Below are 26,556 nucleotides of genomic sequence, written 5' to 3'. Positions count from 1 at the left end.
AGGACCCGGGAGCCTTTCCTGACCTCCCTGGGGCCCAGGATGCCCTTGAGACTCACAGGGGAACTTGCCCTCCTGCTAGAGTGCAGAGTCCCTTTCCAGACCCACCTTGCTCCCTCCCTTGCACATGGTGCATCCTCGGTGCACTTAATGAATCATCTTCCTACGTTTTCTCCGAGTGAGTTTTTAGACATGGAGTCTCAGAAGAGGGCCCAGTCACGGAATTCATTTCAGTGTTCTCGAGTTCCATAATAATCAAACGGAAACCAGCCCGCATATGAAAGCTTACCCCTTCTCTATTTGTTTTATTTCAAAGTGAGCCAGGTCCTTTTACCACCAGAGAGGAAGAAAGGGGATTAAGCTGAAAATTAATGTTTTGATGAAGATGAGGCAGATGGTGAATTAACCCGAGGGAAGCAAAAAAAAAAAAAATGGGCATGCCACATGTTCGCAGCAGAGACTCCTCGCGGTTGCTGCTCAGGGTCTTGGAAATTCTCTCCAGGGCAAGCTGCGTGTGCTCTGCTCACTCACATACATTCTGAGAAACAGATTGATTTCAAAACAAGAACTTAAAGCCATAAGGAACCTTAGACTTCAGCTTAGTTTGCGGTTTCAAGGTTTCCCCTCTCCGTTTTTGTTTGTGAGCATTCAAACCCTTTATTGAATCAAAATCTCCCATGAAATCCCATGAAAGAAATAACACTGGGGTTGTTTTGGCAGAGGCAGGGTGGGTGCCCAGGGCCCAGCACTCTTGCCCCAGGGCTCCCCAGCTTCCTGGTGGCTCCTGAAGCACCTCAGGAGGAAGCCTACAGTGCTGGTGATCTTGGTTTGAAAATCAGGGGTCTGGACCCCTCTCATTCCTGATGGGAAGAAGCAGGTTCAGGGAGGGTACAGGGCACCCCCGAACCCCAGCACAGACCAGTGGAGGGAGGACCAGAACTCTCCACCTCCCAGCCAGGGTCCCCCTTATTCTCTGCTGCTGTCGTCTGAGTGGCACGGGCCTCCTCCTGGTCCCCTCCCCTCTTCTCCTGTGTTAGGACAGGAACAAGGCTTTCTGAATCCCTCTGGCATTCTGACGGTGTCTCTGAACTCTTCAGAGCTATTGCCAGGGGCCATATTTCCTGCCCTAACTCCCAGGATGGGAGAATGCCTTGACACCAGAGGTCTCCAGGGAAACTGAGGACCATACAGGCAAATAGGAGGAAAGGGCTCAGGATGGCTTCTTGAGGCCAGAATAGGCAGGATTAAAAAAAAAGAAGAAGAAAGAAAAAATGGAGAGAAACAGCACTTTTAAAATCTGAGAACCCAATTGCTCACTTGCTATAACATAAGAAAACTTATCAACTGCACGTTTCCAAAGGAAAACTACTTCACCTTAAGGATACTTTTCATAGAAGAAAAAAAAAAAAAAACAAGAATAGGAAGTTAAAAAACATTCCAACATCTCATCATTCAGAGAAAACAACTGTTAACACTTCCTTTAGCCATGTCTTTTTTAATATAAAGGCACAAATTTATACAATGTAACATAAATAGAATTATACTCTTCTTCAACTTGATTGTTTCAGTCAAGAAATTTCGATCATGGTGTTCTTCCCACCAAATAAGATAAGTCACTCTGTTTCAGTTAAGTGGTGTCCTTTTATATGGATTCATCATAATTTAAACAGCCCTCTATGGAGGATTATTTAGATAATTTCAGGGATTTGTGTGTGTGTGTGTGTGTGTGGGTACCAGGGGCACTCGGCCACTGAGCCACATTCTCAACATTCCCAGCCCTATTTTGTATTTTATTTAGAGACAGGGTCTCACTGAGTTGCTTAGTGCCTCGCCATTGCTAAGGCTGGCTTTGAACTTGCAATCCTCCTGCCTCAGCTTCCCAAGCCACTGATATTGCAGGCATGTGCCACGACGCCCAGCTAATTTCAGGTTTTTAACTATTATTTTTAAAATGCCATAGTGAACATCACTGCACACACATTCTGCATTCCATTACCTCCTGAGTATAAATTACTAGAAAAGAAATTGTTGGATCCATAGATACCTTGGTTTTAAATTAAAATATCTCTAATAAATACTTCTCACAAATAAAAACTTGAAACAAAACATGGACAAGTCCTAGAGTCTTCTCTGGTTCCCTGGCAATTATGGTGCTCTCCAAAATGCTGCCCACCTGGACTTCACACCTTCAGTGCAGTATAAATCTACAAACATAGAACTCTTTTCAGTGACAGTAGATCTCAGATGTACACACTTAGCCATGACTTTAACCAAGTACTAGATCCTGAGCACACTTTCATGCCAGGCCTGCTGCCCCAGCTCATCCTTTGCATGCTGCAGAGTGTTCTGTGCCTAGGCGACAGGAAGTGGAACAGGGTGGCCAAGCCCAGGGCCCTGGAGCCAGCTTCCTACCACCTGTCATGTGATCTCCATGCCGTTTGGCTCCTCTGTGTCTTGGTCTCTTCATCTTAAAACTGCAGTGATGGTACCTACTCCACAATATTGTTGGAAGATTAAATGTCTCAATATGTGGGAAAATGCTTAGAACAACAAGCACTTAAATATTAGCTGTTATTAATATGTACCGTAATCTTTAAACTCATCCTCAGTGATGGACATTCATTTTCAGTTTTTAACAATAATGTGCAAATAATATTTCATATATCTAAACTCATAAAAATATTTTCTTAGGCTGCATTCCTACAAAGGGAATTACTGAATCAAAGGAGAGACACATTTTAAATTTTGATCTCTTCACCTCTTCCCTCCTCTGAGAGCCTGTACCAAGAAATATTCCAACCAAAAGTAAAGACATCCATTTCCCCACATTTGGTCCACACTGGACATCATCAGTCTCACACATCTGTAGTTCTATGGAGCATTTTTTTTGGTTGGAGATGTCCAGTAACTGCAATGTTCTTGGTCCTTTCTCCTTCGTCATCTGAGAACTGCTAAAACTGGGTGCTCTTTGTCTAAAGCAGACTTTTAGGGGCTTTTCCCAATATGGTACCTGTTAACTTTCAGTCATGGATGTTGCCAGTAGTTTTTCTCAAACTGTCATCTGTTTTTCAGTTTTGCTCATGTTTTGCCATGAAGAAGTATCTCGTGCACATGACCCTTTTTAAAATGGTTTTATGTTTTGTATAAAAAATATCAAAAGCTTTTTTATTTTAAAAAATATGCAATCTTACCAAAATTGTGGCTCACATTCTACTCTGGGGACCTTTGAATTTTCTCTCCAATTTCTTTTTTGGCATGAAAGCAACTGAGAAGATAGTTCTCCTCAAATTAAATCATCAACGTCTGACTCGTAACCCCTCCCCGCTCATAGACTTAAGTTCTCGGGCTCATTCGCCCTACCTGCACCTAGTCATTGGGTGGATCTGCCAATGGATTTTGTACCAGATTCATGATGTCTGACACTGACCGGCATGATCTTCAAGTATCACTGTTTGAAGAGCGCATTCCCCCAGATAACTTTTGTTGTTTTTATTTATATTTCATATTTTTTCTGGCTATTCTCACCTACTTATGAAAGTCAGAATCATTTTGTCAAGTTACCTCTCACAAAATCATACTGATTTTTTTTCTCCCCGAAGAAGTTCTATTTAGTTAATTTTAGGAGAATTGGCAACTTTTTAACATTAGAACTCCATCTGAGATCTGTTCCTGTATTTCAGTATGGTTTTTATGAATTGATTCATTACAGGCACTTCACATTTCCTGTTAGGCTATTCCCCAGTATTGTTTAGTGAATACCCTACATCATTTAATGATCCACTTGGAGTACGACACTACAAGTTGAGTCTGCAACGTGAATATAAATTTTTAGGAACCTTCCACCAACAGTTGTCACTGGAGACCTGTGCTGCTGCTGCTTCCAAGACGGAACACAACTTTCCCAAGCAGCTCGGCTCCAGCTGCGCTGCAGAATCCCGTATCAACAGTTCATTCCCGAACGACATCTTACCTACGTGTGGTCGGTCCCCACAAAAGCTAGCTTGGCCAAGATCTCGCTGTAAATTATAGATAAGTTAGGCTTTCATTATTTTCCTAGTCTCACCTAATGAAGAAGTACAACTGGGGAATCAACAGGTGTTCAAACTCAGCGGGGTTAATACAAATCTTAAATCCAGTCAACAACTATTATGCATAATTCTCATCCAATCTGTGAATAGTTAAGACCTCTTATGTTCTGAATCTCAGGACCAGAAACATCTCCCTACATCAAGTGACTCACTGTCCTGTAGGAGAGACAGACAGGGAAACAGATGATGGAAACATGTGTTAGGAACCAATTAAATCTGACAAAGCCAGTCAGAACTCACAACCCAATGGCAATTAAACACCTGATGAGAGGAAGGCAGGGGGCTGTCCGCATCAGCAGCACCAAGCGTACCTTCTCCATGCCCACCACGGCACAGGACACGTGCACACCCAGACACAAGCAAACCTAGCAAAGTTGATTGTAAACTCTTCCCACTCCACCTGTGGAAATGTTGTCTCTTATTAGGTTAGATCTACCCTATGCATAGGTTCCGACTGTGGCAATGGCTTTTAGACTCTGAACTCAAGTGATTAATAAAAATACTGGGGAAGAATGATGGAGTCCATGGTGTGGGAGTAAAAAGTATTTCCTTCCCATTACATTGCTACCATGTGTATATTACAGTAAGATGGGTTGTAATAACACTCATGCACACACTCATGCACACGGGTTGGGGTTCCAGGACTTGTAGCTTCTCCACAGCGAGACGCGGGGAGGAGGCCCTGCTTCCCCCCATCCTTGAGCTGTGCTGACTCTGCCCTGCATGGGCCACTGGGTTCCCTCCTCTGCAGGCGTTTGCTAGGGGCATATTCTTAGGTACGTTCATAATTTCACTGAACAGAAAACACGCGGGTTTTGCTTTCGCTCTTGTTCACAGCTCCCTCTCCAGTGTTACTGAAGAGTTTTGCTTTAAATTCCTTCACAAGGGGAGCTGAGGCTGCCACTTCCTGTTGAACCTACACCTCGGGCGACGCCTCCCCATGTTGTGGTGTATTTGACTGGTCTCTTCTCTTCGACCTCTGCACGCCCAGTGTAAGAATGAGCCAGAACTGTCATTTGTGTGGAAAAAAAGCTCCTGATTTGGACACGAGCTAAAAAACTGGGTTTTCTCCACTGGGTGAAATCATGGATGTGGTAACTTACCCAGAAAGTTCCATTGAATCTTCCCCCTTTCCTCCTCATCCCAGCAGTAGTTCCTAGTCTTACTGTTTAACCAGGCGACTTTGAGAATTTGACTGACACTGTGGCCTCTCGCCTCCTCCCCACTGTATCTACAGGCTCCCAAAAGCTTCAGGGGCTGGCTGATTCGCCTGAGGCTCCTAGGCTCTGTGGACTTCAGGAAAGACCCCTTTGCCCACTCCACACCCACTGTCACGGAGGACACATGCCGTTTGAAAATTAGGGAAGATAAACGTATCAGCAGTGTCTTAACCAAGCTGCTCCTTGGAGTGTTTTCTTACACGCTGTGTTTTCATTACAGCTTGAGGGCTAATTGCTCCATGAGGGTTTCTTTCCTATCCATGGCCTTGGTCTCCCCTCAGCTTTCTCTTTCTCTCTTTACCCCAGGGAGGCAGGATTCTGATCCTTCTCCTCCACCAGCGTGTGCTTCTGATGGTGCACATGGTGGTGACCTTTCCATGTGCATCTTACTGTGTTTTCTCAGATGCAGAAAGTATGATTGACAGCTCCCTCCATCTGAGAGCACATTCTGCTCTTGGCTCCCGTAGCATCGTGTTTTCCTCACTCTGCTTCCTTAGTTTCCATTTTCTACCCTTCCCTGTTTTCATGTAGTTCTAAATGTTGGAACGGCCTAGTCCTTCTCCTCTTCTCACAGTCCCCAAACTCATCTAGTTCTCTGGATTCCATAGTCATACGATGCTGCAGTTGATCTTCAAACTCTAACTCGGCTGTCCAGGGCCCATACACACATCTGTATGTATGGCAAGTGTGTTGGAATGTCGAATGGGCATCTCACAATTAACTTTCTGGAACAGAACTCGACCTGCAAGTCCCACACCGTCTGTGTACTCAGTCACAGTCTCTACCACGAACAGGAAAACAGGGAAATCCACTTTGGATTCCTTTATTTTTCTCGCCCCACCCAGGCCAGCTGCCCTGAGTGCCATTCTAAGACCCAGGCTTTATTTTCTCAACATCTTTACTTTTCATGATGTCTCACCTTCAAATCTCTCTTTTCATCTTGTCCTTCTTATTCTAATTACCCTCCCAAAGGGATGGTTTCAACTTAGGACAGAAATGCCTGTAGTTTTATGTGTAAGGTTATCAACACAAAACACAAATTCTTGTGATGACAATTTATAATTGAGGCTTCTCTAATGTGAACATTTAAGGTTGTGGTAGAGAACAGACGGGTTGAAGAAAGGTTGATAAAGTCTTCAATCTTAAAAAAAAAAAAAAAAAAGATTGCAATTTTCATTCATTAATAAGTTGATGTTCCCAGCATTACTGCAGATGAGCTCGACATATCACCAGTCAATATATTCGATAACCTTGGGATGTGTCTTGTACAAAGCGGAGTGCTGCAAATATTTTTCTTAAAATATGAAGAGGAGGAGGGTGGACAGAAAAGCAGATGAAGCTGATAGTGAATCAAGTACAACAGACGAGCTGAAGTGGAGGCACCTTAGAGGGAGCGGCTGGCTGGGACCAAGAGCAGGGGAGCCAGCCCCTCCCCCATCCCCATGGCTCAGGCAGACTCTCGTTCCTCTCTCTCACCCTCCCTCCCTCCAGCTCTGTTTCCTTCCTCTGCACTTGGAACCACCACTTTCTAGAATTTCTCCCCTCCTCTTGTTCTGTTTCACTCTCTCCTTTATGAAGGCCCGACCTTGTTGAGCCCCAAACCCGTTGTCTTGGGGTTTTCCAGCTCAACTCAGCATTTTCCCAGTCCAGCTTCTTAAAGGAAGCAGATAATTTGCAGCAAAAATTGAGCACAGGTTCAATTACACATGTCAATGTGAATTAGGCACATGTTGTTGAGATACTTTCAAGAGTTCCTCTTTTAAATGGTACCCTTTTCCCCCTAGAAAGACAAGAATGCTTTAACGTCTATGGCCTCTTTGTTTCGTGAAGTTGGGTTTATTTGTTTTCTTTTTTTCAGGTTAAGGATCAAGGTTAGGTGGTATTATCCCTGTTTTACATATGGTGCAACTGAAGCCAGAGGCAGGAAGAGCCCCCTGTCCCCCAAGGACACCCAGTGCAAGCTCTAGCCAGGCCTGGCCTCCTGGGAGCCCAGGCTGGGTCTGCACTGTTCTCCTGGTCTTGCTGAGGGAATTAGAAGCTGAAGTAGTTCATAGGCTCTGACCCAAGTCCTTTGAGTCAAGGTTGCTTGCTTACAACCTTATTTTCAATTTATCCACCCTTTTAAGAGAATTTCAGATACAGTGTTCCCAAATTCGAATTTCTCAAACTTGGGTGATATGAAAATGCCCTTAAAGGAAGGAATTCTGTGTAGACAAATTCTTTTTATTCATAATATTACTTAAGTATTTTTGATTAAGCTCGATTTATTTCCCATACCTACAAACATAAAAATACTAATGCTCATTGTTCTATGTCAAAAAAGCAAACCAGAATTCAGATCAAAGTCAAGCAAAACTGTGTTACTGAGAAACTTGAGCTGATCAACAACTCTGATGTGAGAGACGCTGTTCTTTTAGGAAACGGAATCGGCTAATCAATATGAATGTGTCCTGCCTGCCAGGCGTAGGCTCTCTGAAGCTGACCATGCCTAGGCTGCCCTGGGCCGGCTGACCCCACCGTTCATCCTACTGGAATGAAACCTCCACCCACCAGGATGCCGCAAGGTCGTTGGAGGAAATTACAAAACCTATGTATCCGTGTCTATCTCTGCTCATTTTTCATTTGCATACTATATAAATAAATCACTGCTGTTCAGCACAAATACAAACACAGCCATTGAAACTGAATGATGGTGTCCAAGTATAAAGTGGTCCCTCCAGACAACTCTGAAAATCCTTTAGATTAATTTTGTTAAATCCCAATGCAAAATGGCTTTTTAATTCTCACAAGAACTCACAGAGTCTGGGAACCAGGGGACTCCAGTTAAAGAAACACTGCCCTAAATGTCTCTCTCTCTCTCTCTCTAAGACTTGGAGAAGTAGGTTTTCAGGTCCAGCCTGTGGCTGGGCAGCCCAAGCCAAGGCCTCACCCCAGTGGCTGGTTGAAGCACTTGAGTGACACAATCATGTTTTCATGAAAGGGTCGAAGGGCCCTAATTAAATACATATATTACCTGGGAAGAGTAAGGGTTGACAACTGAATCTCTAGCAAGCTTCACTTATTGTAACTGAATGCATGAAACAAAGCCTGGGGTGGGGGTGAGACACAGGAGAGTCTTGATACCATCCTAAAGCAGCATGCATCATGTCGCCAGTGTCAGGGGTCTACACACCGTCCCCATTGCCCTAGTTGCCAGTGTGCAGCCAGTGGAATGGCACAGGACACCAGAGGGCTTGGGGGCAGCAGAAGAGCAGAGCTGCCCGGCTCGGGGGGCAGCGGGGTACCTTCCACTTCAGAGTTTCCTAGTCTGTCTTGAGAGCCTTGCTTACATATATTTTTTTTTATGTGTAAGAACATCTCTGTCACAAAAGGTAAATGATCCTCATGTGATTTTTGTCTGTCTTTCGGACCTTGTTTCCCACTGCCCGTAGGACTTTCCTAGATCCCACTGCACAGGGCAGTGTGGAGCAAGTGAGAGGAGCCAGGCCCCCCTCAGCCTGCAGCACACCCCACTCTCTCTGCCGCTGGGCACGCAGTCCCCCAGCTCCTGATTTCTTGCATACTTTCCTCCAATGAGTCATTGCTGTCATCTTGCTGCTTGGCACCTCCTGGCTTGAGGTGGCTGCGGCCATTTACCTGCTGGAGCGTAGCTCTCTATTGTATCTCCTTAGCTCATGAGTATCAAGCTACATTGTAACAATGTTGAAGGAGAAGGTTTCACCGTGTGTTAGGGTGTGGAGACGGTGGATGCACTGACATCTCTTAGGAGTCCCTGAATGCACAGCCTGGTCCAGGGCCTCATTTAATCCTCAGCCCTTCCAAGAAGCACAGACACCTTTCAGAGACAGGAGCAGGGAGTAGCTCATGGAGACTCGCATAGTCAGAGCTCTGATGTGAACCCCTTGTGCATTGATTCCAAACCACCTCCTCTTACCACACTGCCCCTCAGGAGGGTCCTTCCAGTGGTCCTTGTCTCTCAGAACCTGAGGATACGTGGGGCCACCTGGGCATGCAGGAAAAGCAGAGCACTTCTGGCCCTGGGTGCTTCTACTCCCTCCCCACCAGGGGACCTGGCTCCCCTCCCACTTCCCTGCCACCCTTTCTTCCTCCTTCCCCCTCCTAGCTTGTTCTTTGTGTTTCTCACTTTTCTCCAGCAAGCAGTGGGTAAGCAGTTAGAATTGATGATCGGGATTGATGGAGAAACATTCTAGTCCCTTTGCCCCTGATCAGAGCCCTGTTTCTTCATGGGGACATGTTTGGGTCAATAGTGTTGCACAGACCACCAGCTGTGCTTGGAGCAGTCCAAACAAATGTCACCTGAAGTCTCAGAGGCTCATGGAGGCCCTGCCCCCACTCCTGGAATTTGGGGAGGAGGGCTGTTCACAAGGGATGTGGCTTTTCCCTCTCAGAAAGAGCCTGGATTAGATTAATATCAGCAGACAGAAAAAGCAGAAAGCCAATGACCAGCACAGCTCACCGCCGAGTCCTTTAGGAAACCGGACTTTGCTTGAATGCTGGGGACCCTTGCTTTCCCGCATTCAGCATTTCTTTCATGCTGAAATGATAGGGGGGGGGGGGGAGAAGGGAAAGTTCAGCTTTGATTTTTGTTTGCAGCTTGGTGACAAATGATGGGGGGAGGGATATTTTAAACCATCTACCGAGGTCTGGGAATTGTCAGAGGATTTTATTTGTACAGTGCCTTCCTGACCCTCATTTTCTCAGAGAAGTAAAAATCATGCTGGATCTGTAAACAGGGTGCTTTTATTAAGTTGAACTTCTACAAACATATGGTATTCATAGGCAAAATAACACTTTTAAATATAAGTACACCCAAAAAGTTGTGAGTGTAGAATTTTTTTTTGATTAGTATGCAGTTTAAAGCTGTTACAATGTAAGCGTGATTTCAGAGCCTGTGAGGTCTTTTGAATTCACTTTGTAATTTCATGCGCAGTCACATAAGTCAAAGGTGAAGGATATTCTTCTTTGCATTTTAATAACAGGAATCTGCATCACATCATACGCCTTTTCAAGTAAGCCAATCACTATTCCAACTTTGAAAGATTCTCCTTTAAAAAAATATAAATTATATTACCTTAGAACAAAGAAAAAAATTTGACCAATTCGCATTTGGAAAATGTTCACTTAAAGTGCTTGCAGCCAAACCATGCTGAGTAAACTTTCTTCCTTCCTCAGAACTGAAAAAGTACAAAATGCAAACTAAATCTTAGTATTTAGCTTACTACTAAAGAAAATTTAACCCTCAAAGTACACTATTACAGAAGAAGTTTGTACATAAAACATGTGCCTCCAGAAATTTTTCTCTTATTCTCATTTATTGGCTGATTTCTTGCAAAGCTGCTCAATGTTATCTCTCTTTCCCACACATTTAATTTTTAATTTAAAATTTCACATATTGTTTATTTTTTATATAATGTTTTCCTGGTTAAACCTCTTTCTTTGAACAGGCCAGGAAATTCAAGACTATGTAAGCGTAACAGGAGTACTAATAATTGCTTTATGTAAGTTTTTATAGTTGTTATGAACTATTGCTGGTTAATGCTGCTTTTCTACTTTTTAACTGGTCAGGTGTGACCAGTTCTTTCTCCTGCCCCATGGAGCTGCGCCATTGAGTTTTGTTGAGACAGTAAGGTGACTACATATTGCCACTATATTTTCCGAGGTCTTTTTTCCGGTACTGGGGATTGAGCCCCCAGGGGTGCTTAGCCCTGAGCTTAACTCAGCCCCATCCCCAGCCCTTTTATTATTATTATTTTTTTTATTTTGAGAGAGGGTCTCACTAAGTTGCTAAAGGGCTTCTTTAAGTTGCTGAGGCTGGGCTGGAACTTGTGGTGTCTCAGCCTTTGGAGCTGCTGGGATTACAGGTGTACACCATTACGCCTTGCTCAGAGTTCTTAATCACCAATGCTGGACTCTTCTTTACATAGAAAATAATTGATTAAGGGAGATAAATTGTTCCAAGAACCATTGAAAAGGAGAATTATTAAATCAGGTTGAGTTTCTGGGAATGATTCCCCAAAATGAATTCTAGAGCTGGGCTGCAAGAGAGCAGCCACCTCCCCCAACCTGGAGGCTACGTTTCAAGAAGCTGCCGTCGTATTGTGGCCCTAGAATCTGCAGCCACACCACCTCCACCGTGGTCCAGGCCCGTGGAACAGGTGCCGCCCTGTCTCCCGCATGACTCATTTCAGAATTGAAGTCTGGCAGGAGTTTATCAGATTGGCAGAAACTCTATCTCCTCTAGAGCCCAAGCTGTAAGAGCCAGAGTGGGATGGGAAAGGGGGCGCAAGTGAACTCACACGTTCCCGGGTGGCTGGAGAGGGTGTGGAGACAGTCCGAACTCAGAATCCACTCCAGTGTTAGCGGTCCTGACACAGCTTCTCTGTTAGGAATTGGTGCCATTTAGCTACTTGGAAATTCGGGGTTGAGGCGGCTTGTGAGATATGGGACCTCCCTGGAAGGCGAACAGGCAGCAAGCTGGCTTTTCCATTCAACTCTTGTTATGTTGGGCATTTTCTCTGGGTCTGTGAATTCTCCAGAGAAGAACCGTCCACTGTCCTGGTAGTATTAGGAGAATCCATCTGGCTGCTGGCAACGTGGGGCAGAGCTGGGAAAGGGGGCTTTGGGACAGCATCTCAGAATGTAGATTTTTACTAAATTCTCTTTGTTTATACTCCACCTTTTCTGTCCACCCTGCCTGGGGTCTCCAAGTCTGAAACGTCTTTGGTATGATTTCTCAGGAGAGAAGTTTCCCATCTCTTGCTGGGGGAGGAATGGGTGCTATGGGTAGAAGGGATGCCTCTGTACCACCCACTACTCTGCATGCTTCTGCACACAGACTTGTACCTGGTCTTGGCTGCTTCAGTCCACAGCTGCACCCACTAGTGCAGGTACCCAAGGACCAAACCCAAAGGGGCGACTTCTCCCTGTTCCCGCCTTCCACGGATATTGAGAACAGCCCCATTCTTTATACTAGTTCAGTACACGCTCCACTATCTGCCTTCTCTCTTCCAAAGCGTTTTGAAAATTGTTGCCCACTCTAAGCTCCTCTCCCATTGTCTTTCTCCTTATAAGTTAATACCTTTTTATATTTATGTACTATTAGCACCGTGGGCTTGGGGTGAGGAAATTCGATAGAAGGATGGGACCACTCTGCCATCCTTAGCAAGTGATTCTTTCACATACTTAGGATTGTCATTGTCATGTACTTATGATTAACAATGTACATGATCCATTTTGAAGTACAAATACATACAAATATTCCTTTAAATATAAGGATTTCAAACAAAGATTTGAGAACAAAGTCTTATGTTTTCACATTCAATTATAAACTCCTTTTTTTCAGTAGGGACTGGTGGTCACATTTTGAGGATATTAGATGCACCTGAGAATACAGTGAAATACATGCTAAGTGGGAAAAAAGTCACATTGCCCAAGAATGCCATGAAAACAGAGCCCTCTCATGGTTCTGCGGCTTCCATGAGGAGGTGGACTCTGAGGTGACCATGGGAGCCTGGCCATGGGCATTCTCCCAGGAGTCAGGTGTGACCAGTTCTTTCTCCTGCCCCATGGAGCTGCGCCGTATGCAGCCAGCTCCATTGGAGGACCTGGATCAGGACAGAGGCGACCATGAAGCTCATGACCCGGAAACCATGGGGTTTTCCTGGGCCTATTAGGAGCGCCCATCAGACACCAGCAGTTTCTTTGGTGCCCAAGAGAAAATCTGAAGAAGTACCATTTACTAAGGACCTGCTGGTCCACAGATGCTGTTTACCATCCAGATGTAGCTCTGATTAAAGCAGGGAATGAAAGTCCAAATAAAAAGATGGGCCGTTTACACTGTGAGCTTGGTGCTTGCGCATCCCCCGAGTTGTGACTTCTTAATAGCAATAAACACCAGATTCCAGTTTCCAACAGCATGTGGAACTAGTATTCTGGTATTCTCAATATTTTTATAGCCTCTCCTTTTCTCTTTGATACTTTATTTTGTCAGTCAGTCATCATCGGAGTCCTTAGTCTAGGCCGCACACTATGCCAGACGGCGAGGGGACGGTTGGTGTGTTCATTCAGCAAGGGTTTGCTGCATGTCTGCTGCGCAGCCAAGACTAACAAGGAAGCCGTTTCTTCCATCAGAGCGGAAGGTCTGGCAGCAGAGTCCCAGTGACGGGGAACAAGGCACACAGACTGTCAACAGCAGTGACGGTAGTGGTCACAGATACGCTAGGGCCCTGGGGAATTTATCTCCTGGTTGGAAAGGCAGAGCACACACGCGCTTAGGCTAAACATTTGGACACTTAGAAAATAACACAAAGTACAAAGTGCTGTGGTGCAGAGCGAGGGCGCTGGTGCTGTGGAGGGGTCGGACTGGTGCATGGGGGGTTCTGGGGGCAGCAGAGGAGACAGAGCACAGCACCTGGGGCGGCTGTGGCTTCCACTGCCTCCAGAGTGCTGTGTGCTTTTGTGAGTTTTTGCTGAGCATAAACGTGCCCAACCAGGTGGCAGGCAGGACACTGCAGGTAGTGTGACCTGGAGCACCGAGTGATCTCACCTGAGGGCCTGGGGAGCCAGACGGAACTACTTAGTGTGTGAGAAGAGGCAAAACAAGTCCCAGGCCGCTGTGGGTGCGGGGGAATAAGGCTGGCAGGTGAAGCGACTGAGGAAGAGGCACCTGGAGATCCAGGCTCAGGAGGCATCTGGGGGCGCCCCACCGTCATTTCTCAAGACTGTGTCAGAGGCAGGATCAGGGCAGGTTTTGGGCAGGTTTTTCCTGGCCCCGTCTTTGCTTCAGATGAGGAGCTCTGCTTTTAAATCTATCTGATATATCTGACTTTTGTATTAGAATATTTTTCTTTAGAGGATTCCACTGATTTTTTTTTTTAAAAAGTCTATAATGAGATGGGCAAAGAAAAAAAGACAAATATGTGATCTATAATGTTTTTAGAAACATTTAAATGAAGTATAAACCAGATGGGGTAACCTATTGCGGGAACTTTAAGGCAAAGAGAAGCTGAGTAGCATCTAGAGCAAGGTATCCTAGTGGAGGATAAAGTGGGGACAGAGACGAGACCCCGGGGTGTGTTCTGTGTGAAAATATGCTGGCTTTCCTGGGAACGGTCTGCGGCTGGCACTGGGCATGTTGAAGAGTCTGAATTTATTCTGACAGGAAATACAGTGTCTTTGAAAAATTGAGGTGGCCTGGGGAACACGAGTAGGTATGCTGAACGTAACTCTTGTGCCAGTTCCCCAGAGGACGAGAGGCTTGGGAAACACATGGCAGTCCTCGTCCCCACCCAGAAATCCAGGGTAGTGTTTCCACTTTCTCTGCCTGCAGACATTTTGGCCAAAGTGCATCAAGGTAAAAAGAAAACTTTGTTTATATAAAAAAAAAATTGATCAACATTATCTCTTGAGCAACAAGCAAGAAAAATATAACACCCATTGGTATCTCATGCGTTTTCAGAATTCTGCAAAAACATTCCTAGGCCCTGGATGAGACATCTTTTCAACTCAGAGAAAAGATGCTGCCCTGTCTTTGGACCAGCCTCTCCTCCTTTGGCTGGCACCGTGCTACTGAGCATGTGGTTGACACACACCGTTCTGTGCCTGTCTCAGGAATGTGCCGCTCATTGCCAGCAGAGAGAAGACAAATACATATCAGTTTCTCAGTAGGAGAAAAGGCATTCAACAAATTAGAAGTACACAATACGGCGAACGCACTAACAGAGAATGCACGTGGGACATTGTGACGTCTGGGATGAGGAGTGGCCAAAACTGGGACCCTTCTTTCCCATGGAACACAGCCATTCTCAGCAGCATAGGTGATCCACCATTAGTCTGTCATGGGACCTGTTTCTAATCTTATTATTTATAAGCCCAAGAAATATTGTTCTCATGTTTTAGAATATTTGAGCAAGCCAGTGGGGAAAAAAATAACAAATAGCACACATTTAAAAAATAAGTTTAGCACATATAACATATATTTTTAAAATATATTTGATGACATTACTGGCTTTTTTAGATAGCTTTGCTCTTCTAACTTAATCTTCTTTAAGCTCTACCATTTTTAAAACTTTTTTAGCACATTCATCTGCTGAAGAGCAGAATCTCTGCATGGTTTTGTTTTTATATTGTTTAAAGTATATGGGATTTTCATAGCCTATTTATATGTTTAAGTCATGAGGTTATATTGGTCTAGGTTAGTAAAACTTTAAACAAATTACATGATACTAAGAAAATGGTATAACATTAATTTAAAATCAATCTTTGAAGCATTAAAAATAAATTTTTATGTCACACCTGGTTAGATGATTTTTAACATAATGGAATAATAATAATAATAATAATAATGCCATGTTGGAATTCTATTTGTGAGATGTTTGATATGTGATAGCTGTATATGCATCAGTGTGGTGACTATTTAGTTGTAAACATAAAAGAATTAGGACATAATCCTTAACCTCAAGGAGATTGCAGCCTTCTTGAAGAGGCAGGCTGAATGAAGATTGTGAAAGAATTTCTGTCATCCTGTTTGCTTCCTGTACGAACACTGGTAGTGATCCCTTTTTACTGAGAAAAGAAGAGCTATTGTGCTTAAATACAAAAAATACAATGGGGTCCGACTATTTCATCAGTCTCTGGAGCTTTTCAAAATAAGCAGAACTTTTTGAATCACCGTTAAAAAAAAATCTTACCCTAGAATTTTACCCATGCTTCCTCCAAAATGGACATTTAAAATATCAAATCTTATATCTTGTTTATTGTAAAAAAACTGTCCTCTGCTTTTTTTGTTTTTCTTTGCATTGGTAACCTACTTGATGAATAGAATTGACTGAACATTCTGAGTTCCAAATGAACAACCTTCACACCAATTTTTCAATGTAATGCGTTTATAAAATGAGGATATCTAGACGTACCCTTTCAAAATGAATAGAATAAATAACACCTATTGTCTAAATTGAAAGAAGAGAGATGGGGCAGTAACAATTATAAGCTTGGGAACATTTTTGTATGGGAAATAGAACTTATTTGGACTAAAACAGCATAGTTGTGGTAGGGAAGAATTGGAGGGCAACTCAGGCTGGGTAAAGAGTGTGGGCAGAGAAGGATTTGGTCCAAATGGAGAGCCCTTATGGAGGAAAAGGGGAGAGATTGATAAATCAGGGCTAGGTCGATCCATGGGGGTTTGTAAATGTCACATTATGGAGTTTCGTGGATTTTCTTTCATAATTAAAGGAAAGCTACTGAAAGTTTTGAAGGACTATAGTGAACTTGACAGAATACCTTTAAAATTTTGCCTTCCCTGGTGATATTAGAGAACTGAGAAGGCAAAAAGAGTAGATGGGAGACCACTGATGACAACGTGCTTGGGAGTTGCCAGGACCTGCAGTAATGTGGTGGGAGAGTCAAGCAGAGAGCCAGGACACGCTTCAGACAACGTGACGTGATCTAGATGTGATGAAGGAGGCCAGAGACGGTGTGAGACTTCTGGCATGGTGACCAGAGAATGAAGGATGGATCCACTCCAGAGCAGAAGTGGGATTGTCAGAGGGAAAGTTGTTTGGGTGGATGGGAAGAAGAAAAGAGAGTGCATGTGTCCCGTGCCATCCAAAGAAATTTAACGTGAGCCATGTGTGTTGTTGGAAAATTGTCCAGTGGCCACCTTCAAATGGGTAAAAGTGAACAGGTGAAATTATGTTTAATAATACTTAAACCCAATGCATTCAAAATAATATCCCTTCAACATGTGATCAGTATAAAAAGTAAGAATTTATATTCATGTTTAATACTAAATATTTGGTGTTTATTTTACCTTCCACATATCCATATTTACTGTATTTCAGGTGCTCAGTCACTGCCTGTGGCTGGCAACAACTGGATATCACTTTATTAGACAGTTTTGTAAAATTAACAAAGATTATTTAACAAATTTCTTAATTAAGCTGGTGCTAAAACTCACTGTAGTTTGGAAATTATAAATCTGTATATCCTTCCTCCTTTTCTATGCCTTTCATTTTAGCTATTTCAGATGCAAGATATTTTTCCTTTTTTTTCAGCAGAACATCATTCTTTCCCAGAACCACCAAGATTTTTTAGAAATATCCGTGATATACTGTTTCCTTGCTTGGAGTTGCTGCTGCTTGGTTTAATTCTCTATATGATTTACAACTTTTAATTGAACAAATCGGTCTGAGTATTTTTTTTTTCTTCCTTGGTCAGTCTGGGGATTATGAAATAATTTAGCAAGGTGTCCTCAAAAACCTTGGATAAATGACATTTAGGACTTTGGAAATGACGACTGCATTTTTTGTGTCCCCCATCCACAGATGTAGGTTTTTCCTCCCCTGTTTAATATCTGATGTAAGCTTGCTGGATTTTTGGTCTTCCCTATACACTAAAAAATGCAGTACAAAAGCGAGCCTACTTCTGCAGAAACCGAGCCAAGGACATTGTGTTCCATCTTTACAATGAGATGCAGATTTCCCATTAAAAGGCAAATCCATCATTTCAAAAGGTTGAAGAGGATGGTGCTTTTAAAAAGTCCAGCTGCTTAAATTTAGGGCATTGAAAAATGTCCAATTTAAAAAAAAAAAAAAAATGTTCCCTGGGTTGCAAACATTTTCATTTGATTATGTATTGGATAGGTTTTCATTCAATCTAGAATCCTGCCTCTTTTAAATTCAGGATTCTGTGTTAAAGTAGTTCGACAAGTGTTCTGAGTAGGTTGGACTCAGCTGTGATACTTCAGTGCTTGAATTCTGTGTCTTACCACTTAGAATACCTTGCCTTTGTGAACAAACCACTGCTGTGGAGGAAACCTTGGGATCCACTCGCAGAGCTCTCTTTCTTTGTTTCTCCTTGGCTGTCTCTGCTGCCACTTGGTTTCTTTTCTGTTTTTTCTTTTCTTTGAAGACCTTGTCTGCCAGCTCAGCCATGTCATTCCCCAGCCAGCTTCCTCCAATGGGAAGGAAGTCATCTATCTGCCTCACGCGGCCTCATTTTTGTGGTCGAGTACAGCACCCCCTTTTTGCTCATCTAGTGCACTGGCCTGACTTGTCCCAGACTGGTTTAAGAGTAAGTAACGGCAAGGCCATGATGCTCCCTGAAACACATGTGGCACCCACCACCTGGTACTGGGACGGGGGACTTGGCTAGGTGCCGCTGAGTCTGGCCACAGACTTCCAAGGAAGTGGTCTGCGTGCTGTAGGGGCAGCGTGGCTCGTGTCAAACATACCTGTATGGTGGGCATATTTCCCATAGGTGTTAATAGTTGTTCATTAAAAGTTATAGCTGTCTCCATGCTTAGCCCTCTGGAGTCCACTCTGGCTTCTTCTCACACAGAGTCCTACTGTTTAACAAGGGCTCCGCTAACATGCTTGTGGTGAGAGGTATCTACTGGATTTCTTAAGCTGAGTTTTGGCTCTCTCCTGTTATACTGGTTGTTAGGCATTTGCACATATGATATTGCCCCTGGGCCAGTCCCTAAAAGGAAATGTTTCCAGTAATTCTTTGGCATTCAACATGTTTTTTCTAATGTCAGTTTGGTCCCATTGGTAGACCCTGCTTCTCCAATGTCCATACTCTTCCTGAAGGATTGTTCATTTTAAAAAAGAACTCGTTCTAGTTAATATCAGCCTACTTCTAATGGGTTCTTTTCTCCCGCCCAAAGAGCTCAATAATTCTATGAAATTACGGGGTGATTCCTGTTCTGGACTTAACTTTTATTCTAGACCCAACTAGGGGAAGTATTTTCTGTACTTGATCATGGTTGATCAGGGGTGTTTCATACTGGGGTCCCCGTGCTTCACTCCCCTGCCAACACTGGCTATCAAAACTGCTTAGGCTGCAAATAAAACATGAAATGAAATCCATCTGGCATTTCTCATTGAATTAGGACCAGAACATTTTTGCTAAATATTAACAGATGGCTAAATTCTTAATATCAAACTAACATTTAAAAACATCTAAGGGGACCCACAGGAGGGGGAAGGATGGAGGACCATGTGTTTTCTCCATCTTGGAGTCCTTCCTGTATACCTTCCCTCCCCCACTCCCACTTTTCCAGCCCGTGTGCTGAGAATCGCTTGAGTCCTCCATGTCAGATAACCTTTATTCCTTTGTAGCTGGCATCAAAACAGTGTTTGATGGTATCGAGATGGTGTCATCAACTCTGGATATGTGATGCCATTGTCATGCTTCCAGATCTTTTATTGAAGTCCCCCCACCTCTCTCTTTCTCTGTTAAAATAGGAAAAAGAAAAGAAGTACATGCTTCCCTTGGACAACCTGAAAGTTCGGGATGTGGAAAAGAGCTTCATGTCCAGCAAGCACATCTTTGCCCTCTTTAACACAGAGCAAAGGTAAGAAGATGCAGCACCCTCTGTCTTCAGCGTTTTTCCCCTTGGATTTCTGCATGACTCAGGGATCAGTGGTTCCTTTGTTCACATCTTGGACTTTGCCGCTCTTCAGCTTTCCCTTCGTTTATGTTGTATGTTTAACTTCCACCATGGGTTATGGTTTCAAAACACTGAAAAGTGGACTAGGAAAGATCTTCAGGTATTAACTAGTTTATCTCCTGGTTTTCGAACAGGCACCAGAATCTTAAAGCTATATTTTATCACCTTAAAAGCCTTCCTGATCCTGACTTACTGTGTGCAAAGTTACAGATTGCTCAGTTCTTATCATAATTTTAAGTCATCTCTGTCTAACACGGATGGATGGCCCTTAAGGTCTTCTTAAGACCTATGTATTGTGACTAAATTCAGTGAAGGGAATTATTCAGTGAAGAAGAGTAAAACATCCAAATATCTAATACACTACAGTTTTTTAAAGCACTGTCCACATTCATTGGCTGGTTTTTGTAACAGTTGCCCATGAGGTTAAAAAAAAAAATGGAGGAGTATGGTTGCCATTTGGTAAATTAGAAAGTGCAGGTGCAGAGAAGTTCACCAACTTTGCTAAGATCACAAAACGAATACATGGGGGAACTGGAACTTGAATCAGGATTTCATCTAAGTTCACATTCTCTTCCACTCATATTTCTTGTACTAGTATTTTTCCCCCACATACAATATCAACACTTGAGTTGGGCTGATCATCATGGACTGCCGTGGATGTTCACGGAAACCAATGGGTAAAGCTAAAGAAACAAATGGAGAGGTAACACAGAATAGGATAGATGCCAAATGGTCAACAGCTAGGCAAACATTATAAAGGAGGTTTTTCCCCAAGTGGAAATGTTACAGGAAAGATCTAATTCATGTGAATAAGTTATTAAGAGAGTGAGTCATTAGGTGGCAAGGTCTAATTTTAACCCATGTTTCCAAGCTGTGTTTTATCTTTATTTAGCAATGAATGAAGTTACTTGATTAGGTTCAATGACTGGCCCAGGGTCAATCACACAGTTAATCAGAATAGCGAAAGAAGAAGACTTCTCCTACATTCCCAGTCAGTTGCTCAGAATGAGTCATAATACAGAAATACCTAGAAAAACCACAAGAGTAAGCCATTTAGAGTCAAGGAAAAGAAAATTAACTACTACTCCTCTTCCAAATACTGAAATGGGATCTTTAGAATACAGTATTATTTGAGAGTAACTTGTTTAAAAAAAAAAAGGAAAACAACAAATAAAAGGGCTTCTTAGAGCAATAATGATTCTGTCATCTGTGGCCAAGCTCAGTGCAGCTCCCATGACTCCCAGACCAGAGGGTCAGGAGATGCTGATCATCAGCCTTCTTGCTGGATGTAGAGTGGCACGGGAAAGTACCAAACAGGAAGTCAGGCTGCGTTGAACCCTCAGTCCACCCAGAAAGTCCACATTATAAAAGGTTCTGGTACAATGTAGATAAGACAATAGTAGCTCATCTTTTTAGATGAAATACGTTTTGTGAATTTTTAAAAAAGTGAAAGTCACCACAATGAGAAAACTCCAGATATTCTGGAATTCTAGGGTTCCCTAGAGGTATGGAATTCTTCAGCTTCTTCTTAAGACCTCTGGGAGGACATGGGTGAGGACATGGGTGTGCCCACGGGCACATTTGCCATGGCTTCTTCCTTGGAAATCTTGACTCCTTTAAATCAGGTCTGTACCGTCTGGGTGCTCCAGCACAATGGTGAATGCAAGCAATCATCCCTGTCTCAGCTTTTATTTTAAGGGCAAATTTTTAAAGAGTTAAACCCTTTAAAATAGTTACCTGATATCAGGTCAAGAAGATTCATTGTGTTTCTAGTTACTGAGGTTTCTGTTTTCATTTCTAAATCATGGACAGGTATTGAATTTTATCAATACCTGTATCTAGAAGATCCATTTTTCTTCTTTAATCTATTCACATGGTGAAATATACTGATGGACCTCCTGACAGGAAGCCATCCTGATCCCCTGGGCCGAAAGCCAGTTAGTTGGTGGTATATTATTATTTATTATGCATTCCTGGCTTAAGTGTGCTAGCATTTCATTTAGGCTTTTGCATCCATGTTTATTATGGAGGTTGGCTCATAGAAATACCCTAATTTCAATATCAGGTTCTGTTAACTTCATAAACTGAGGTGGGAATAAATCCTTATTGTTCTATGGAATGTTTTATATAAAACAAAGATTAACTGTTCATTGAATGTTTGGTGGAAGACACCAACAAGATCATCTGGCCTGGAAGTTATTTTTGATAGTGTCTTAAGAAGTGTTTTAATGTGTTTCGTGATTAAAGATTTATTCAGATTTTCTGTTTTGCTAGGATTCAGTTTTGATTAATTATATTTTTTCCCTAGAGAATTGTTCATTTTATTTGTTTTTAAATATATTGATATCAAGTATTTCTCATTCTATTTTTAAAAAAAATCTTATTGTATCTGAAATTTGACCCTATTTCATTCCTAATATTAAGTTTTATCTTTTTTTTCCCATGATCATTCTTGCCAGAGTTTTTCTCTATTTACAAAGAAATAGCTTTGGCTTTTTGGTCCTTCATTGTGTATTTTTATTATTTCAATAATTTCTGTTTTCATCTTTATTTTTTTATTTCCTTATATTTTCTTTGTGTTTACTTTGTTGGATTTTTTAAAAATTCTTAATCTAGATGTGTAGCTCATCGCTTTTTTATCCTTTTGCATATATGTGCATATAAATTTATAGGTTTCCTTCTAAATAGTCTTTAGATGATTAAAATTTTTGAAATGTTATATTTTTATTACCATCCAATCTGTCTTCTAATTTTTGCTGTGGTTTTTTTCCTCTCCTTGGAGGTACTTAGAAGTATGTTTTATATTTTATAATACATAGAGTTTATTGTTTTGTTGTCTATTTCTACTTTAATTGGATTGTGGTCAGAGAATATGGTCTAGGACATGCCGATTCTCATAAATATCCTGCGTATGTTTGAGAAGATGCACATTTGCTAATTCAGGACCGCAAGTTTGATGAGAGTTGGTTTGATTGTGCTTGTTAATTGCATTACCTGATGTCTATTGTTACTATTTTTCCATCTTGAATGGTTCAAGCATTTAACAAGTAAATATTTGGCAACTGCTGAGTGTTAAGCAATTCTCTGTGTTTAAAATACATCTGTGAATTAGTAGACAAAAAAGATTAAACGTTATTGATTACATTGCAGAGAAGACATGGCATGGAGACAGTGAAAAGTCATGAAGAATCTTACTTTATCAGAGAGGAATTAAAAATATCACTTATGCCAGGCATGGTGGTACATGCCCGTAATCCCAGCAGCTTGGGAGACTGAGGCAGGAGGATCTCAAATTCACAGCCAGCCTCAGCAACGGTGAGATGCTAAACAACTTAGTGAGACCCTGTCTCTAAATAAAATACAAAATAGGGCTGGGAATGTTGAGAATGTGGCTCAGTGGTTGAGTGCCCCTGATATCAATCCCTGATACAAAAAAAAAATTATATAATCATGTATATATAAATTTATGATTGTGAGTTTGAATATTCTAGCAAGTCTATCAATTTTTGCTCTCCATATTTAGAAGCAAATATATGTTTTTATATTCATAAAATCTTAGAATTAAAATGAAAATAAATTTTTAACAACCCTCTTTATTCCTAGTAATACTATTTGCCATTGTTTTTTTTTTTTTTTTTTTGGCCTGATGTTAATATAGTTATAATGTCTTCTGATTAATATTTTCTCAGTTTATCCTTTTATTTCCTTTTTGTCATCAAACCTTTATTTTTTATTGGGGGCTTCTCTTCTACTAGCATATGGTTGGTTTTGTTTGTTTAGTTCTAAACTAATGTGATCTCTTTCTTTCTTTTAATTAGTGAGATTTGCCCATTTACATTTTTTGTTACTGATTTATTTGAACTTAATTTTAACATCATGTTCTAGCCTTTATCTCTATCTTGCCTTTTCTTTTTTAAAAATATTTTTAGTTGTAGATGGACACAATACCTTTATTTTATTTATTTTATTTTTATGTGATGCTAAGGATCAAGCCCAGTGCCTCATCCATATGAGGCAAGCGCTCCACCGCTGAACTACAACCCCAGCCCCCTATCTTGCCTTTTCTATACTTGTTTCTGCCCTCCCTTATTTCCTATCTTTCTTTTCTTTAATTAAGTTTATTTTTTATTAGTTCAGTAGTTATATACTCTATTATTATTCTTTTAGACTTTATTTTAATATGACATTCATATATGAATTAAATTTGGAAGACTATCTGTCTACTCTTTCCAAAATGACCTAAGACACTTTAACTTCAACAACCCCTTCATGATTTCCATGTTATTTTTATCAATATTTGAATCCCATCTTAATTTTTCACCACCTTATTCAATATAACTGGCTCATATGAGCAATAATTATTTACATTTACTGACATGATTACCAATTTCTTTGTTCACTTTTCTTCTTGCATCACAGTATTTAATTTTGGTTCGTTTTCTTCACACTAAAGTAGAAATCCCCTCAGTAATTTCTATTTGGTTATAATTCTCAATTTGGTGTGTTTTCTTGAAAATATTTTACTTTGCCCTAATTTCTCCACCGTGCTTTAACTGACTGTTAAGTTATAGATTGATCATGAGGATTCATTGAGCAATCCTCATTGATCATGAGGATTCATGCTTTTTATAAATTCGAAAAAATTTTACTTTTGTTTTCTTTTCTTTTTTGTTTTTCTTTCTAAAATTGCTGTTAGACATATACTAGACTGTTTTATCCTGTTCTTCATATGTTTAGTCCTCTTTTTAATGTATCCTTTTAGGCTTCATTTGGGGCTGTTTTCTTAGTAAGATCTCCCGGTACATTAATACTCCTCTCCATCTTTGACCAGTCTGGGATACACTGGCCACGTTTCTTTGTTCTGAGACACATATTTTCAGTCTATACTTTTTCTAAGTATATGACCTTTGGAGGGTCTTCACTCTCACATAAAAATCAAGGTCTTGTTTCTGGTGAGTATTAAAAATATAAGTCTTTGGTTACTGAAACTGATGTCATCCAGTGGCAAAAGTGACGAAAGATATATTTATTCACCGAGTGAGTGAGAAGGGGAGGTGTGGCATTTCTTTCATTGTGACTGAATCAGGGTCACTCCAGGTGAATTGGGCTGGCTACTAAATAATCACACAGAGACAGAAAGTACCTTTTTTGGGGTTCAGTGACGGTTCCTCGACCTCAATTCCCACAATGGAGGCAGGCAAAAAGAGAGAAAGCTCGCCAGAAACCATCCTATGTATTATGGGGAAGGCACTCGGGAAAGTTCCACCCAAATAAGGCAAGGGATTGGGCTTCAGGGGTTGCTTGGTGATGTCCCGTGGTCAGCAGATTGACTGACATCTTGGAAAGCCACACCCATCTCAGGTGCTGTGTGGGGTTCACAGGCACCGGGAGCGGAAAAGGACACTACGTCATCACATGGCCCAGTCACAGCAGCAACGTCGGTCCGGTTCCCTCTCGTGCTCAAGTGCGCACAGCTCACACACACAGCCCCTGGCTGGCTCGCGACAAGAGCTTTTCAATTCTGACTGTCTTGGAGGAGGGAGTTTTTCCCTTTGGCCATCTCAGTGGAAAGGACACTGCATTTCATTTCCATCAGGTCATAGAGACAGGAAGCTACGTTCCTGGCTTCTGCCAGGGCTGAAGACTGTGAGACTGTGACCCTGAGGGCCTGGGGTGTGCGCAGACTCGAGGGTCGTCCACACCATTTACAGTGGCCGTCCCCCCAGGGTCTGATCCATTCTGTCAGTAAAGGTGCGTCCTCGTGTCCACTGCTGAGCCTGGCTCCGTTGTCAGCCCTGCCCGTCAGTGTTGGTGCTCTACAGGAGACCCAAGACGTGATTTGTGTTGGTGACATTAGTGGTCACCAGTGAGCATCCTACAAATCCATTTTTCACTGATCTTCGCAGAAAATTAAACTAATGAAGAAACAAAAGAGGAAGAAAATTCGAGTCTAGTTAGGAGAGGGCCATACATGATGCTCATGGGTGACACTGCGGGAGCCTAACACTCGCCCAGACTCCATGACAGTGAAGCCCGTTCCAGAGAGCAGAGGAGTCGCCCCAGCAAGAGAGCCGGCATCGTCGTAGGTGACTCTCACTGTGTCACAGTGTGGACTGCAGGAAGCAGACAGGGAGCTGGTGTCAGGCAAAGCACATCATGGGAAATGCTCCTGCGTGTGCAGCCCGCCTCTCCCTGAGAAGACGCAGCTGATTTCAAAGGCAAATGGAAGTCGTGACAAAAATAAAAACATTCCCCTTTGTTCCTAGGGGGCTCATCGAACTGCACGTACACGTGTGAATTTATGTTTTATGGAAAACCTTGCATCTCTCCAAAGCCCATATGCTTAGCATAATTCTGTCGACTATTCTTAAATCCTGTTCTTTTCACCTAATTTTTATTTCTTCTGAGACAAGATCTCACAAGAGTAAGAGGGTTCTCTCCTGGCCATGAGGTGAATTTGCCTTGGGTTAGTTTAGAAGAAATGTCTCTGTTGCCTGGTGTTTTTCATCCCTGTCCTCAATGACGGTGTGTCAGACCAGTTTGTTTATCAGTTTGGCAGACCCGCGTGAGGTGTGTTGACTTGGGATCAGGAGTTCCTGTGGGAACATCAGAGGTGGCACCCAGGCAGCGGCAGGAGTCACTACTTTCCAGGGCCCACTAGGACCCCACACGTAACCTTGTTTGTCCTCCTCTCTTCACCGGTTAGGAGCTCATTTCTATCCCAGTCAAATGCTGTCCCCTATCGCAGAGTCAGAGCTGGAACCCACACCTAAGTCTCCCG

General features: G+C 42.3%; 1 protein-coding gene across 1 annotated transcript in view; it reads left to right on the top strand.

The window, feature by feature from the left end:
- Nucleotides 1-26,556, top strand: part of Dnm3 (dynamin 3) — a 431,287-nt gene that overhangs the window by 277,826 nt on the left and 126,905 nt on the right. Inside the window, exon 18 of the mRNA XM_048810033.1 lies at nucleotides 19,570-19,679. Within this exon, the coding sequence (XP_048665990.1) occupies nucleotides 19,570-19,679 (110 nt within the window). The remainder of the gene's footprint in view (nucleotides 1-19,569; nucleotides 19,680-26,556) is intronic.

Source organism: Marmota marmota, unplaced genomic scaffold, assembly GCF_001458135.2.
Source record: "Marmota marmota marmota unplaced genomic scaffold, marMar, whole genome shotgun sequence".
Lineage (NCBI taxonomy): Eukaryota > Metazoa > Chordata > Mammalia > Rodentia > Sciuridae > Marmota > Marmota marmota.
The sequence above is the reverse complement of the archived record's forward strand: the minus strand, read 5'-3'. Positions and strand labels throughout refer to the sequence as shown.